This window comes from Heteronotia binoei, chromosome 3, assembly GCF_032191835.1.
Source record: "Heteronotia binoei isolate CCM8104 ecotype False Entrance Well chromosome 3, APGP_CSIRO_Hbin_v1, whole genome shotgun sequence".
Lineage (NCBI taxonomy): Eukaryota > Metazoa > Chordata > Lepidosauria > Squamata > Gekkonidae > Heteronotia > Heteronotia binoei.
The window spans coordinates 53,894,806-53,910,346 of NC_083225.1; the positions used below are offsets into that span (position 1 = coordinate 53,894,806).

At 41.8% G+C, this 15,541-nt stretch overlaps 1 protein-coding gene across 3 annotated transcripts in view; it reads right to left on the reverse strand.

Annotated features, from left to right (window-relative positions):
- Window positions 1–258: 258 nt before the first annotated feature.
- NPAS2 (neuronal PAS domain protein 2) overlaps window positions 259–15,541 on the reverse strand; it is a 104,696-nt gene continuing 89,413 nt past the window's right edge. Inside the window, exons 14-20 of one of the 3 annotated variants that reach the window (XM_060233816.1) lie at window positions 14,192–14,292; window positions 10,651–10,761; window positions 7,325–7,513; window positions 6,295–6,482; window positions 5,374–5,466; window positions 4,074–4,260; window positions 259–1,472 (exon numbers count right to left, since the gene is read on the reverse strand). In XM_060233816.1, the coding sequence (XP_060089799.1) occupies window positions 1,302–1,472; window positions 4,074–4,260; window positions 5,374–5,466; window positions 6,295–6,482; window positions 7,325–7,513; window positions 10,651–10,761; window positions 14,192–14,292 (1,040 nt within the window). In that variant the 3' untranslated portion in view covers window positions 259–1,301. Of the gene's footprint in view, window positions 1,473–4,073; window positions 4,261–5,373; window positions 5,467–6,294; window positions 6,483–7,324; window positions 7,514–10,650; window positions 10,798–14,191; window positions 14,293–15,541 lie in introns of all 3 variants that reach the window. The other 2 variants (XM_060233815.1, XM_060233817.1) reach the window with 2 other exon arrangements.

Here is a 15,541-nt window from a genome sequence, read left to right on the forward strand (position 1 = left end):
CCAATATATATATGTTGCCAAGTCATTCTTCAGGGCATGCACAGCCCACAGGCTGCAACAAACTCTATCAGATGCTGACTGAGAATCAAGCTGCAGGGCTGTTGTTGAAAGCAACATGAGAGAGAAACTGCCTCTACCGAAATATTAGGAATTATTAATATATTCCAAAATATTCACTCCTTGCCCCCCCCAAAAAAAAAGCACAAGAGAAAACTTTAGACTTGTGAAATGAATTGGTAGGTCATATACAAAATAATCTCCACATAATCCCATATAATTTTATTTTATATAGAAATAGGTTGGGTTGGGGTTTTTTTTAACAACAGCTATATAATACACTAACCTTTTATAATTACATAAAATCTTTTTTAAGAAACATCAACATAAAACATACAAAAGTGCAACTCTTTGAATCCTAAAGATCATAATGAAACAGATATGTAATAGTTTGCAGCATTTTCCCATTTAAGGGGTTGTAACACAGTGCATATTTTTTCCAGATGCTTATTCTGTGAAAGGGGCTGTTCAGTTTGTAGGAAACCCTCTTTAAAGTGTATAAAGAGCAGGACAAGTATGCTGAAACAATAGCTGCATGATTGTGCTTAGACTTGCTGTTTATAAATTGTAATCCACTGCATAAACAGAAACTGTCCAGTGTAATTTCTTTAAAACATTAGAAATAATAAGAAGGTAACAGTTGAATACTTTCAGGTTATGGGTCAGAGGACTATATACTGCAGGGCATTGTTTTAATCAATGGCGTTATGTTCTAGGTCACTGGAAGTGCTTGTTTTGGCCACTAGAACAGACTTCTCTTTACTTGAAAGTGCTAGGTTACACTCTTTGTGCAGTTGTGCAAAATAATAAAGTTTACATTTAATAAAATAATCTCTTGTTCTTTCTTCAATAGATCTCTCTGAATGAGTGCTTTTCATATTCAGTCAAAATAGTGAAGGCCAAGTAATTTAGGTCGACTTTTTGGGGAATAGCCAGAGTACTTTCTGGTTAAAGTATTCAGAAGAAGACTCTTCCACTGAGACACACCAGTTTGTGCCCCAGTTTGCATGTGATTGTACAGACTAGTATTACTGTTCATAACACAGTCACAAAATAGTGCAAACATCTGCAAAGTGATTCCCGCTCATTTCTATTGCACTATCCACCACAGTCTGCACTTGACAGTCTCTTTTTATCACAAAGCTTTGAAAAGAACACATGTGCAAAAAGCCAGCATTCCCCCCCACCCCACCCCAGCCGCCATTAAATAAAGCTAACTGTGCACTGATAGTGCTGATGTGATTCTACTGTAGACGTTGTGGCACATTTGAAGATTCTGGCAAACTGATGGTCCTCCTGACTGCAGACTGCTGCAACTGCACCTGGTGGTAGGCAATGCTCCCTTGCTGTGGCGAGTAGGAAGGCAAGATCAGAGAATCTCCTTGCTCACTGTGCAAAGAGCCTACAGGCTGCACCTGCAAACAAAACAAAAATTGGATTCAATCAAAAAACGCAGGCTCTGCTTCCTTATCAGACATATATGGCAAAGGGTTGCTATGCTATTTAAACCTTGCTGACTAGAATCCACCTTTCTTAATAGAAAAGAGCAAGAATCCAGTAGCACCTTAAAGGCTAATAAAATCTGTGGTAGGGGATGAGCTTTTGTGAGTCACTTCTTCAGATACAGCTAGGATGACTTACTCTTTTCTACTGCTAGAGACAAATTAACATGGCTACCCATCTTGATCTATTTCCTCTGCATAGTTAACCCTGTGATGTCTACAGTTGATCCAAAAAGCTTCTGTTACCAGAAATGGTGAAATATTAGATCCTTTAAGCTACTCACAGTTCTAGTTTTCCACAAACTATTTATTCTCCCTAGCCATATCACTGAATAATCAGCTGTGCTGTTCTCTTGCTTCATTATCAATGGGTATCTTTTCCATTATCTCTTACAGCAGCTCCACTCTTCAGTCATATCTGCCCAGGGCATAGCATCATCATAGCAAGATTGTTTCAAGACTGCAACCTTAATCTCACTTGGACACACACAATTCTCCTTATTTCCTTGTCCTGAGCAAATTGAATACTTTTATTTGCTACGTAATTTATCCTGCTCTTCCTCTAAGGAGCTCAGGGCAGCATATCTCCCTCTCCTCCATTTTATGCTCACAACAACCCTCTCATGTAGGTTAGGCTGAGAGCATGACTGGCTCAAAGGCACCCAGAAATCTTAAGAACATAAGAGAAACCATGTTGGATCAGGCCAATGGCCCATCCAGTCCAACACTCTGTGTCACAGAACGGCCAAAAAACCCAAGTGCCATCAAGAGGTCCACCAGAGGGGCTAGAAGACCTGCCACTGTGCCCCCCCAAGCACAAGAATACAGAGCATCACTGCCCCAGACAGAGAGTTCCAACAATCTTCATGGTAGAGTGGGGTGGGGGAGGGGGCGTCCCAACATGGATCACCCAGATCCTAGTCCAACACTCTGCCGCCCCACCCCCAAGGTAGATATTATTTGCATATTAGCTTGTACAAGTTGACCCTTATTTCACATTTTATATTTCCTGTTTCAGTGGGAGCTTGAAGTGAGCTTTTAGGGAGTTTTTGTCTGGTAAAAGAAAAAAACAAAACAAATGAATGCTGAAGCTATCAGGATTAACAAAACAAAAGGAAATTCACAAAACATGAATCCCATTGTGGCATTTCCTGTATAATCAAGACAGTTTGCTCTAGATCTCAAATTGATGTTTGCATAACATGAACAAAATATGAACAAGTTTTTTAAAATCACATTTTTGCCCCATGCTTCCTCAGAGAAGCTTAAGAGAACATACCTGGCTCTTTTTTCTTCCAATTTGTCCTCATAACAACCCTGCGAGATAGGCTATACTGAGAGAATAACCAGCTCACATTGTGACCTTCATAGCTGAGTGGGGATTTGAGCCTAGCTTTCTTCTCATAGTTCAGCCCTCTAATCACTATATTATATCAGACTGGCTTTCTCTGGTTATTACTATAAACTATTTGAAACATAACATTTTCTGAAGAATCAGGGATCTAACAAGAACTGCAGGGCAAGAATGATAACACAAAGACACAAATGTGGCACTAGAACTATTTCAGGACAATGGATGCACTAGAAACAGTATAATCCTCAGCAGAGCTTAAAAGGCTATATATTTAGGAATGTACTGCTAGTGTTTCTTGAGAAATGTCTTAAGAAATTTTGAGATTAGGCAATTAATAAACAATGGCTTTATGTCTCGTAGTATTGCATTTTAATCTCTGTTACTAACATACAAGATGTTTCTTTAGAACAACATGACAAAATACTTTACATTATTGAAAAATGCTCTTCAAATGTTTGCACATGCGCGCCCAGACACAAATTTTTAATGTAGGCTTATCCAAGCATTTAGGTATCTACAGCTATGCCTATTAAAAAGTGGTAAACTCTTTAGCTCAGGTAAATAAGATCATGTGAAAATATGTCCCAAGCTGATGCCTATAAACTTGTAACCAAGCATTTTCTTCTAAAATGTAATTGTTTTTAAAAAGTCAGTGCTTTTAGAATAACAGCAAAATCACACATTAGATGACCTCAAATGGCAAAAAATGAATGTCATCACACAGCAATGTGTGCTCCCCTGCTGAATCTGAGTGTTGTATAGTCTGTGCATGTACTACATCCATATATTTGCCCATGAGCAGCCTATTCCAATAAACACAAAGGTTACAGACAGAGCTTGATCTTACTGTCTTCTTCCCAACACACCGTCATTCTATCTATACATTTACTTGTTTATACCCTGCTTTTCTTCCCAGTGGGGATTCCAAGGCAGCTTACCATTCTCCTGTCCTCCTTTTAATCATCACAACCCTGCAAGGTAGGTTAGGCTAAGAATGTGTGACTGGCTTAAGGTCACCCAGCAAGCTTTCAAGGCAGAGTGGAGTTTCAGACCTGGGTCTCCTACATCCTAGTCCTACAATCCAGCCGCTGTATCACAATTCTATTCCCCTCTCCTTAGAAATACTGGAAAAGGCTTCTGTCATGTATGTTACAGCCCACCTGAAGGTAGCATTGCTGTTGATGCGGTTGATGCTCCAGTTGCATAGGTGGCAGAGATGACGCCTGAGAAGGCTGCGCTGCAGAGAACCCAGGATGTAATACTGCTTGTTCCATCAGCACTATGGGCGCGCTGTTGCCAGAAGCTTCCACTTCCAAACTTTGGAACGCTTGTAGGCTTTGAGAATACCTATCACAGGGGGAAGAAAGTCCAGCAGCACAATTACTATAGGCATATGGAAGGAACAGCAGGTGCTGTTTAAGGAGACTCATCTGTTACTGAGCACATGATGTTAGGCAGTCAAATACATTATTTATGCACAGTATCCCTCTGTTCAGTTGTTCACATTGAAAGCCATTTTAAAAGTGCTTACAAGTACTGGAGGAGCTGGATTGGGGCAAGGCAGAAAAGTACCCAGCTAACTGGGATTAACAAGAAGAAAATGCAGGGATGCACCAAATGGAGCAAAGAGATGAAGAAAAAACAATGGTGCAGTGGGAAGACTATTTTATTCCAATATGTTAATAAACCCTATGCGTGTTTCGCATTAAGCTTCCTTAGGTGGATCTGTGAAACAAAAGAAGCAATGTTCCCACTAAATCAGTTTTCATGGTTTAAACAAGCTGGTTTAGTGGGAGCATTGCTTCTTTCATATTTCACAGATCCCCCTAAGGAAGTTCAGTGCGGAACGTTTTATAAGGTTTATTAACGTACTGAAAGAAAATTGTGTTTCCACTGCACCATTGTTCGTTTCTTAGCTGATGGGGGTTGCAACAGCATAGCCTTTTCTGCTTTTGGGGTTAAGATGTCCTTGCTGTTTTGAGTGATCCAGGTAACTGGGAATATAAACAGAAAGAAACTATGGTCTGAGTTAGGTAAATTGGGTATTTAATGGCACCGTGGCTTCTGTCCATTTTGCATCATTAACTAGACTACTTTTCAAGTAGCCATCCTCAAGTTTCAATACATGCACCCTTTCTTCTAACTGCTATTACATCCCATTAGCACCCTGGTTCTTAGAAAGGTAACAGTCAGGAGGTACAAGAGGAGCTGCATACATGATAAGTGGAAGAGGGAAGTATTCAGCAACTGGGATGTAGGAAACCTCAATCTAAGGGGAGCTTGGCTAGACATATAAACTGTGTGAAGTAGGTACAAAATCTGGTCAGAGAGTGGAGGCATTCCGCCTTTGACATAGTTTGATTAGCCGAAGTACCTCACTGGATGAGTAGTAGTGTCATGATCTCACTCACTTTAAAGGTATTTCAAAACTTATGTTTCCCCCCAATAAATATTACATACTTAGTTTGATGTGAAGCCACATCAATGTCTGATGACTGCCTTGCATGACAGGGACCAGGCATCATTGGCTGAATAGGCTGACTGAGTAAAAGTCTAAGAAACAGAAAATTAAAGAATATTAATTCAATGCCAGTGAAGAACAAGTGAGTTGCATACAAGGGAGAAGGAGAATGGATTGTTCTGCAAAGGCTAGTTAGTTAGTGTATTTGGCAGCCGGGAGACTTGAACGGGCACTGGGTTCAGAGACAGACTTCCATTCATTCTGGAATAAAAAGGAATTTCAGGCCTTATTACCAGTCATGCACACTGCCTGCCACTTCTCTTATAAAATAATGTCATCTTTCACTGGGAGATATCTACACATTGCAATTGCCATGGGACTGTTGCAAAACAGAAATCCTACCACAAATTCTCCACACCACCACCACCACCACCACCACCACCATGTGCAGTATTTACATACCTTTACCACCCAATGTAATCATGTTGTGAATGTTAATAGGACAGGGATACTTCTAAGTTACTACTTGAGCCCACATTCTAGTGGCATCTACTGAGTGTGGGTCACTGGATTTTTTTCACCATCCTCCTATTTGAAAGAGGTATAATGCCCTTCTGATAAAGTGGTACCTAACTTGGAGCAGAGAAGCTTCCTAGTTTACATTCTTTTTTTTCTGCAGAGAAACACTTTTCACTGCAAACTGTTATCTTGCCTATGCTTTCATTAAAGGCCCAAATCTGTGTTCTTCAAAAACTTCCTGATAATCTAGTACCTCTCTCCTTCCTCCAAGATGATAACATGAACATTTGTCTTACTGTTCAAGTTCTTTAGATGATTACTGTATGACAGATAAATGGGCAACAACATCCCTTTTTAAGACAAAAGAAAGAACTCAGCAGTTTGTTATACAATGATTTTACCTCAGCTGTCGGTCGTGGCTGTAGTCTGGAGTACTAAGCCGGTGGCTGCTATCCTGTACAAGCTCAGCAGGTGGAGCTAGACTCACAGTTTGTGAGAGCACAGAAGAGTTGCTAAATTGTGGAGTTAAACTGCGAGAAGAATGGCAGTTCTCTTGCATCCCTTGTGTGGTTCTCACTGATTTCTGATCCTGGAACAGTTAAGAACAGTAATCAAAAGCTTTGAGGGGGATGCAAGGCTTCACTGTGTACATGGAAGGGCACTCACACAAGCAGGAGGGATTTCTGTTGAGATCCCTTCTGCAGTATCTCCAGTGCTGGATTAAACCCTGTGGAGGCTCCTAGGCAGTCAAAATCTCCGTGGGCCCCTTTCAAATAATCTCAAAATTGGAGCGCCCACCCTGCCGCCCATGGCCCCTGCTGCAGCCTGTAAGCACCTTCTTGAAAGCCGCTTTGACAAAGCTGCAGGGAAGAGGCAGAGAGAAACAAATTTGGCAACAACACCAGCAGCAACCGCACCAGGCAAGTTGGGTAAAGAGTGGCTTGGTTGCTGGCTGTGCGTGCAGGCTGGAAGGGCTGCAAGTGGGAAAAACTGGGGGAGAAAGCCAACCCAGCCCCCCTAAAGGTGTGGGGACCCACAGGTCAGTGCCTACTTGGTCTAATTGTTAATCTGGCCCTGAGCCTCTCACACTGCATCATATGCAGATTTCAAGGTTGCCCTGTCCCCCAGAAGCGGATTTTTTTGCTGTGCATTGGTAGGGGAGGTTTTTTTTAATAAATGCATAAAACCAAAGTAAAATGATTATCACAAAATCGTTCGTCCTAATCTCTCATACAGGAGCCTTATGTGATGCATTCTTGTAAGATTTTTAGGACAGCAAAGGGATATTTTGTAAAAATCCACACCCAGAGCAAACTAAATGAGAACTAGAAGAAGGCTTTAACATCATGCCACTTCACTGCTCTAAATGCATATGGCAAGTTTCCCTAATTTTTTTCTCTGTAGGACAGCTGAAGGGTACTGTATATTTACCTGGTTTGATAGGATATTTTCTTCTCTTAATATTTCCTGGTCTGCTGTTTGAGAACTTGCAGCCTGTCCTTGAAGATGAGGCCTTGGAATAACTTGCTGCTGCTGAGAGACCCCCTCCAACTTCCCCTGAGGATCTGGCTGTTGTAGACTGGCAAAATTCAGCGATGCTGTAGACTGCTGTAAAAACATCTGGAAAATGATTTTTTTTTAATGTCAGACAAATTAAATCAAGGAATATAACAATTTCAAAGTTGCAACTTCATGAATAATGTTTATGATGGATTTATTGGAAAAGTCATTTTTATCTAGGACTCTGTTGCAAAAAACAGGTTGAACGTGTTATTGCATTTCCACAGGTGCAGAAACTTCTACCTGCAGAGCATGACTTTCATGGATCCATCCTCTTATAGCAGCCCCAAATGCCCCCCAATCATGTTCCTGGGGATTTGGGGCAACTGTAGGAGGAGGAGGAATGATGAAAATCATGACCAGTGGGTGGATGTTGCTGCACAGGATCCAGGCCGCTGTGTTGACTGACAGGAGTTTTCCCTAGAAGAAGGCAAGAAGGTATAGGGCTGGTTTCATATGATCTGGTACACTAATTAAAGTTCCACCCAGCAGTGGAGGAAACCCTCTACTGACTCATGAAGTCATCTGACCAGTAGAAGACACCCTTTCTGTCAAAGGAAAGCTCCTCTATTAGCTCAATACATCCACAGGTTCCAACCCATAGGTTATATGAACAGGACAAACACAGCTCTCTAACCACGGCCATCTTTGTCACTTCTGGGAATAATGCAAGAACTTAAATGTATGTTGGATGGCATGAGCCCAGGATGACACTTCTCAGTTTTCACATTAAGAACTGGATAATAAGAAACCTGAATAAGAAGTGTTGGAGAATTTATGGCTTGGATCCACCAGAGATTTCTGCAGATGGAATGAATTGTCATCCATGGATCAGGACTACTCAACCTCCTTCTCCTGCTGGAGTCCAAATATACATTCCCCCAACGCAGCTCCTGGGACAAAGGGGACCCCCAGGAAGAAGCATGGGAGGCAGTATGAAGTCTGTAGCAGGAGGAGGAAGTTCAGGAAAAAAATCTCTTTCCTGAAGATGCTTCTTGCTAGAGGATGCAGGGTTTAAATGAATATTTTGGTGTACATATAGCTTAATAATGGCCCCTGTACTTTCTCTGAGCAGACACATTTCCTTTCCCAGCTGAGAAAACACACTGGATTATGTCTCCTTCTAGAAATCATCAGCATCAGTTAGGTCAAGAAAGTAATATAAGGTATATTTTAATTATCTAGCATATACAAATTTAGTTATCTAGAATACACAAATAAAAAGAAGACGCAAATGTGCCTTTAAGTGTTGGTGAAACTGCAATTTGATACCATTTGTTTAAATATTAAAAGCTAAAAAAACTCCCCATAAATGGTCAGTTAAATTGTTCCTAAAATGTAGCCAAACAGGATATATTTCATCCATAATAGCTACATCTGGGTGTGATAAATATAAGGGGTGTGAAAGCGGATTGGGAAGTGGTAGGAATGATGTCAACAAACATCTGTTTCTACCTCATTCAAGGCTGCACCTGTCTCCGCCCCTCCACTTCTCACCCTTTTCCCCATTGTACCTGCACAAAAGTAGACACAGGAGCAATTCTGAGTGCTTTTGTTCCCCACAGCCTATAATCTGGACTCCTGTGGGGTTTCCCCCTTGCGCATGTGGGGGAAAAAATCCCTATGTGGAAGCAGCACAAGTTTCTTTTTACCATGTGGTTAACCTGATAGAGTAATAAGCAGCTGCAGATCCCACTCAACAAAAAATGTTTTTCCCCTTGCTGCATGCAAATCTAAGTAGATAAACCAGAAAGATCACACTTGTGCCATCAACTAATCTTCGGACTCTTCCTGCAGTTTGTCAAGACATGAGAAGCATATTACTAATCTCTCCTAATTGGAACCTCATTAATATTCTCGTGAAAGAAGCAGTGACAGCACTTCTCTCATATCTGGAAACAGACACTATCATATTAGAAAAGCAATTGGAGAAAGCTGTTCCATACATGCTTTTTGGAAAACAGACATTTTAACCATCTGTGCTGATCAAATCAGGAAAATCTTAGCAAGAGCAATTATTTTTTTAAAAAGATGTCAGGAGGGAAGATATCACGCTCAAGTTATAGTTAAGGAACATTTTCTTTCAAGAGAGAGCATGAATTGTAAAGCACTGTTTTACAGATATTGTCTCACTCATGCCCTGGTGTGCATTCTTCCTCAATCTGAAGTAGATTAAAAAGACATTAGGAATATAAGAGAGAAAGGGAGAGCACTCCAAGCAAAGCACATCAAATATAAAAAGAAACAAATACATTCTCTACAATAGAATATCAAAGCCACATTTTCTTTTCCCTTTTTCACAGTTGAGAACAACTCATGAGCAAAGGCAAATATAAAAGTACAGGGGGGGGGTTAGAATCAAAGATTCAAAACATTCAAAATAAACATTCAAAATAAAGCATGCCAATACAAATAGAAGATATTTGATAGCTTGAAAACAAATTTAACCAAGAGCACCTCCTATGGACACCAGACACCCCCCCCCCAGTGGGCGTAGGGGCTTCCATTGCCAGACCCCACCCCCTCCGCCATGCATCAGTTAGCTGGGAGGGCAGAGTTTCTCCAAATACAAGGAACACCCAACATTTCAGCCATATGCCAACATGACTTCAGTGTAACCTGGAAGTGACATAGACATGTTGGGGCAATACTCTGGTTTTGGAGCAAGAACTTTATGTAAACCTAATTCTACTATAGAGTTTTTGCCCAAAAATCAGATCATTGTTCTGACATCCCCAACATGCCTACGTCACTTCTGGCTCACATTGGAAGTCATGTCGGTCCATTACTGAAATGTGCAAAGAAACTCCCAGCTCCCAGTAAGCTCACCCCCCCCATCCCCTACTGGTTGCCTGGAGAGACCTGGCATCCCCTAGCACCTCCATGTATTTTCAAAAAGAGCATCCAACTCAGTTAGAAATCTGCCACACCATATTCATTTCTACCAACCTTACCTACATAAGTGCCATCAAGCTGCAACCAACTATGGCCACCCCAGCAAGGGGTGAGAAAGAGAGGTGGTTTGTCTTTGCCTTTCTCTCCAGAGCCTTCCTTGGTGGTCTCCATCCTTCCCTCCTACCAACCTTAACACAGTATATACCCCATTAAAATACCTCATATATTCCCCCACTGATATGCAAATGCATTACTAGATGGACCCATTGTCCAGGGAACAGGGAAAATGTCACCATGCTCACCTGTATGTTGGACTCCTGTACCATGCAAAGCTGTTGCTGGATTTTCTGCAGCTCCTCCTGCTGCCACTGAATATTTGCTTGCAGGGTACGAGTCCGTTGTTCAAGCTGGTCCTTAATGGTTTGGAACATATTAAACTGGGCTGAGATCTTAAGGGGAAAAAATAAACATTTATGTTGTGTAAACTGTCCTAGTTGTATAAAAAATATCAAGAACTACGCTTTTACATTCTTTTTCTTTTCCTTGGGGCACAAAGAAATCTATTTTCTTTTAAAAAAAAATGCTGCATCCTCTCTAGTGTCTTGTGTTTTAAAGGTGTTACTGCCATTTCATAATCAGTTATCAGAATGGTTTAAACTGAAACTGCATTTTACTTCTTACAGTGGTAAACCAATCAATTATAAGTATAATGCTCTAAAGTATATCTGGGGTCAGCTGTTTCATTTCTAAGAGATTATAGTAGCACAATAATTCATTATAATTAGGAAGTCTCTACTAACTTCATGCTTAGATTTGCAGAAATCAGAAATCATCCATCTTGTACTGAAAGATTTATAATATCTGCAGCAAAAATAAAGCATGATGAACTAAGGAGAAGAAAAATAACAGACCTGGAGTACAAACAGCAGTGGGTGGTACAATATCTAGTTTGATCTTCATACTGGATTTTCCTAAGTGAGCCCCTCCCTCCCTCTAACTATCTATATCTATACAGCATTCAAACATCTCAAGAACTGGATTCAGCCCTGCACAACACTGTAAAGTCACAGCTGGGTCCAGCAACAATGTTGTCCATTCCATAGCAGTCAAAAAGCAAAAATATAGGAAATATAACTGAACAAGGATTTGTAGGATGCATCTCATTTCCCCTCCTTCAATATTTCTTCTTTCCTTTCCTGAAACCCCCTATAGCATCTCCCCTTTTCCTGTTCCTTCTCTCTTTTCCACCCAACAGCCAATTTACATTTATCTGCCCCTCTGTCTTTGGCTTCCTTCTCCCCTCCAGCAGTCCCTCTGTAGGAAAACTGTGGCCCAATTTTGTGATGTTGGTCACTCAGTATCAGGCCCACTTACATGGTAGGGAATCCTCAAGGACTAGTGAGTTGGCACCTCACTTTCCCCTGCATCTCTCACATCACACTATTTCTTCTTGACTTCTTCCTGGCAACCTTTCCTCTTTTCTCCTTCATTCTCTCCTTCTGGGCCATTCACCAACCAATCTTTTATCTGCCTCCCATCTTCAGCTATATTTATTATTTATTTGCTTCATTTATACCCTACCTTTCTCCACACCGCGGACCAAAGCATCTTACATTATTTTCTTCTCTCTTTTTTTTATCCTCACAATAAACCCTGTGAGGTAGGTTAGGCTGAAAGTATGGCCCTTTTCACACTTACCAGTGGAAACCGGAAGAGAGTCGGTATTGTGCCGCTTGCAGTAATCCGAGACAGGGATGGGAGTTTTCAGACACATGTTTTTTTTTCCGATAGGGTTCCGTGATTGAAGCGAGCCATTTCACACTGTTCCGCTCTTATGTCGCTTCCACCAGCGCCAGCCGTTTTTGCCTGCCGGCTCGCGATCTCCAGCTTTTTTTTTTTTTTTGGAACGTCGGGCTAAGATTGCTATAGCGCTATAGCGCTATAGCGACGTATCACACAGCAACACCATAGAGATGGCTAGGCTCTATTGACATAAGTTACCAGGTTTCAGCGGTGGCGATATCTGGCATCTTAATGGAGCCCAGGCATCCCTATGGTGATGCTATTGTGATACATCGCTATAGCGCTATAGTGATCTTAGCCCGACGTTCCCCCCCCCCCAAAAGCCGGAGATCCCGGGCGCCGGCGGGCGAAAAAAGGCGCGAAAACTGCTCCCGGGTTAGATACTGGACATTTCACACAGCACCCCATAGCGATTTCAACCCGGAAGGAGGGGTTGAAAAGTGGAAGAAGCTGCTCTTTGTTTGTAACGACTCAGGCACGCCTCACTACCGGGACAGCCGCGGGAGTGTGTGAAAAGGTGAGAGTATTCCGGTAGCAGCCAGTTACTGAATCGGGTCTGTCTGAAATGCCAGCAGAAACCCGTTACTGTTCAGTAACTGACCAGCTTCCATACCGGAATACATAGACTGTGTGAAAAAGCCCTATATGACTGGCCCAAAATCACCCTTCCATGGCAAGACTGGGGATTCAAACCTGGGTCTCTGAGACCCTGCTCGAAGCTCTAACTGGTTTTCCACCATGGCTTTCATAGGGTGGCTGCTGTTGAACAGCAGCGAGCAGCCATACCTAGTTAAGTCATGTGAGTCTGGTGGTACCAAGTCATTCAGTGGTTGCTGTTAGGCCCAGACCTGGCCCCACTGAGTTCTTCCTCAAAACAGCCCTAGAAAGGACGCTGCCCCCTCCCCCACCTTATACACGCAGGAAACAAGCTCTGAAATGCAGTGGTTACCTAGCAACTGCCATTAAAGGCTTCCATTTTTTTCAAAGCAACAGGCATTCCTTTTATCATTTTGGTTTTTTTTTTAAACTCTGCAGTGTATTTTTTGTTAAGTTTCAAATTTTTCTGTAAACCTGGGGCATTTTTCAGGTTTGTAGAAAGATCTGTCTTGCCTGTTAAGAGCTTTAGTCAGTGAATTTAAGTATCCTCAGATTTGGCTGATAAGGCTATTTGAATATATAAGTAGGGATACTCACAGGGGGAATCCCTTCCCCCTTGTACTTTAATGGCTTTTCCTCCTTCCACAGGGCCCACCAAGGCCTCCCCACTGCCACCACAGATTACCAGCCTTATGTGGCTTCTGGTACTGAGCCCCCCAAGGCTTGTTCTTCCCTATTGACTGACACTGGTTTCTATCCCTCAGCAACCAACATTAAGCAAGGTCTACACAGGTCCTGGCTTCTGTTGCCATGTCCACCAAGATTTCTCCTACTCTCATCATCAATGGGCCTGTTTCCACCCATCCCCCTGACATCCTGGCCTGGCCTCTGTCACCAAGTACTAACGCCTCTCCTCTCCAACAACAATATTGGCAAGCTTGTTCCCACCCCACTGCAGGTGAATCCCACGCAGTTATTGTCCTCTGCAGCTGGACCTGTTGTGGCCTCCTGCCACTGCAGTGCCAACTGATGGAGGAGGAGGAGGAAAAGGAGGTAGGAACATTGCCTGCTCATTTGCTTGGAGGAGGATTTAAACCCCCCAGGATATTTTTAAACTTGTTCAGGTTTTTCTGCAAACCTGCAGAATCCCCCAAGTTTGCCGAACGATCTGTTTTTAGTAAGTGTGGGCCAAATGGATTCAGGTATCCACAGATGAGCCCAGACATGACTATTAGAATATAAGATGATGCCCTAGCATCATGACAAGACTTTATCTTCTGGGTATAGCAAAAGAAAATGGAAAGTAAGGTCTTTCTTTTTTTTTTTTTAAAAAGAGCAAGATTAATGACTGATGGAGTTTAATACTTGAATTTAAAATATGGCTACATGATGGAATTCCTGTTGTTGCTTCTGTTTACTTCAGTGAACATTTTGAAACTTTACCTGAACAGTCGCAGGTTGGCTGGATCGCTGTACTAAGTCCTGGGGCGCCCTGGGGGTTCTTTGTAAGGAAGGAGCCTCTGTGAGGGCCTTTGTAGTAGTGGCTGTAGGAGAATAATCATTTTGATAAAATCTGCTTACTAAGTTATCACTATGACAACTGTTATAGCTGTTATTAATTAATACAAAAAACGACCAGATCCCTGCGACATCCAAATAAGAAGGAAGTCAGCTATAGAATTAACACAGCAATCACTGATACAGGGAACTAGATGAAAGAACTACATCTTAAAATCTCAGGTCTGAGTCACAAGCTTCTTTTCTATTCCTGTTCATGCCTGCAGCATTTTGGCTTTCTTGTGGAACAAACGCATTATTGAAGTTGTCACAGGATTCTTTCATGCTACACTGTACTCGCTTTTTAAAAGTAGACTTCACTACTGAACCAGGAGCAACAGCTACTCCTTTACAAGTATCCTCTCATTTTCTAAGCTCTTCTAGAATTAAAAAGGAAAAAGAACATACACAATCAAGGAAGAACTGCATGCGCAAACACAGCTTCCCCTTCTGTTTTCATCATAGTAGCTCTCCACCACATAAGAGGTGAGCCACTTTTAAAACTGAAAAGTACCTCTGTCACAGCACAAACATGCAAAGCTCTGTCTACATGCAGTCTTTTTCATATGCTCTTGGAGAGGGCAGCTGCAAGATGGCTGAAAGGATACTATTTATGTGTTACTAGGGCACTATAACAATCCATTGCCAACTGATCTATTTCAAATTTTAACAGAACTGAGGCGAAACTAAAGCAAATGTGAATAAAAGAACCAAAAGGGGGGGGGGGGAGGGTTGTCCCAGGAAGTTGCACAGCGGCTGTGATGTTTATGCCCTTGAGAGCCAATGCTGAGTCAGTGCAAAGAATATGTAGAAAGGGAAGTCAGACAAAAAAAAAAAAAACCAGAGGAAAGTGCACAGAAAATTCCCATATGTGAAGACTGCATTGCTAACGTACATGCTTCTGCATTCACAATGCACAGAATTTTCACTACACAGAAGCAACCTAGCAGTAGTTTTCCATAGTCCTAGGCAGAGGTCTTTAATATCACTTTCTACCTGATTCTTGTAATTGGAGATGTGTTTGGGATTGAACCTGGAACTTTCTGCATGCAAAACGGATACTCTATCACTGATCTAGACTAAAGAACACATTCCTCATTAAATCCTCGAAGAACATCATCAGTATTTTCCAGTACTTATCAAGAGGCTTTTCATTCTTTCCAGTGAAAGATGTATAAGCACCAAAGTAATGGTAAAAAAGCAAAGATTAGAATGCGTTTTGTTTTCATTTTGGGG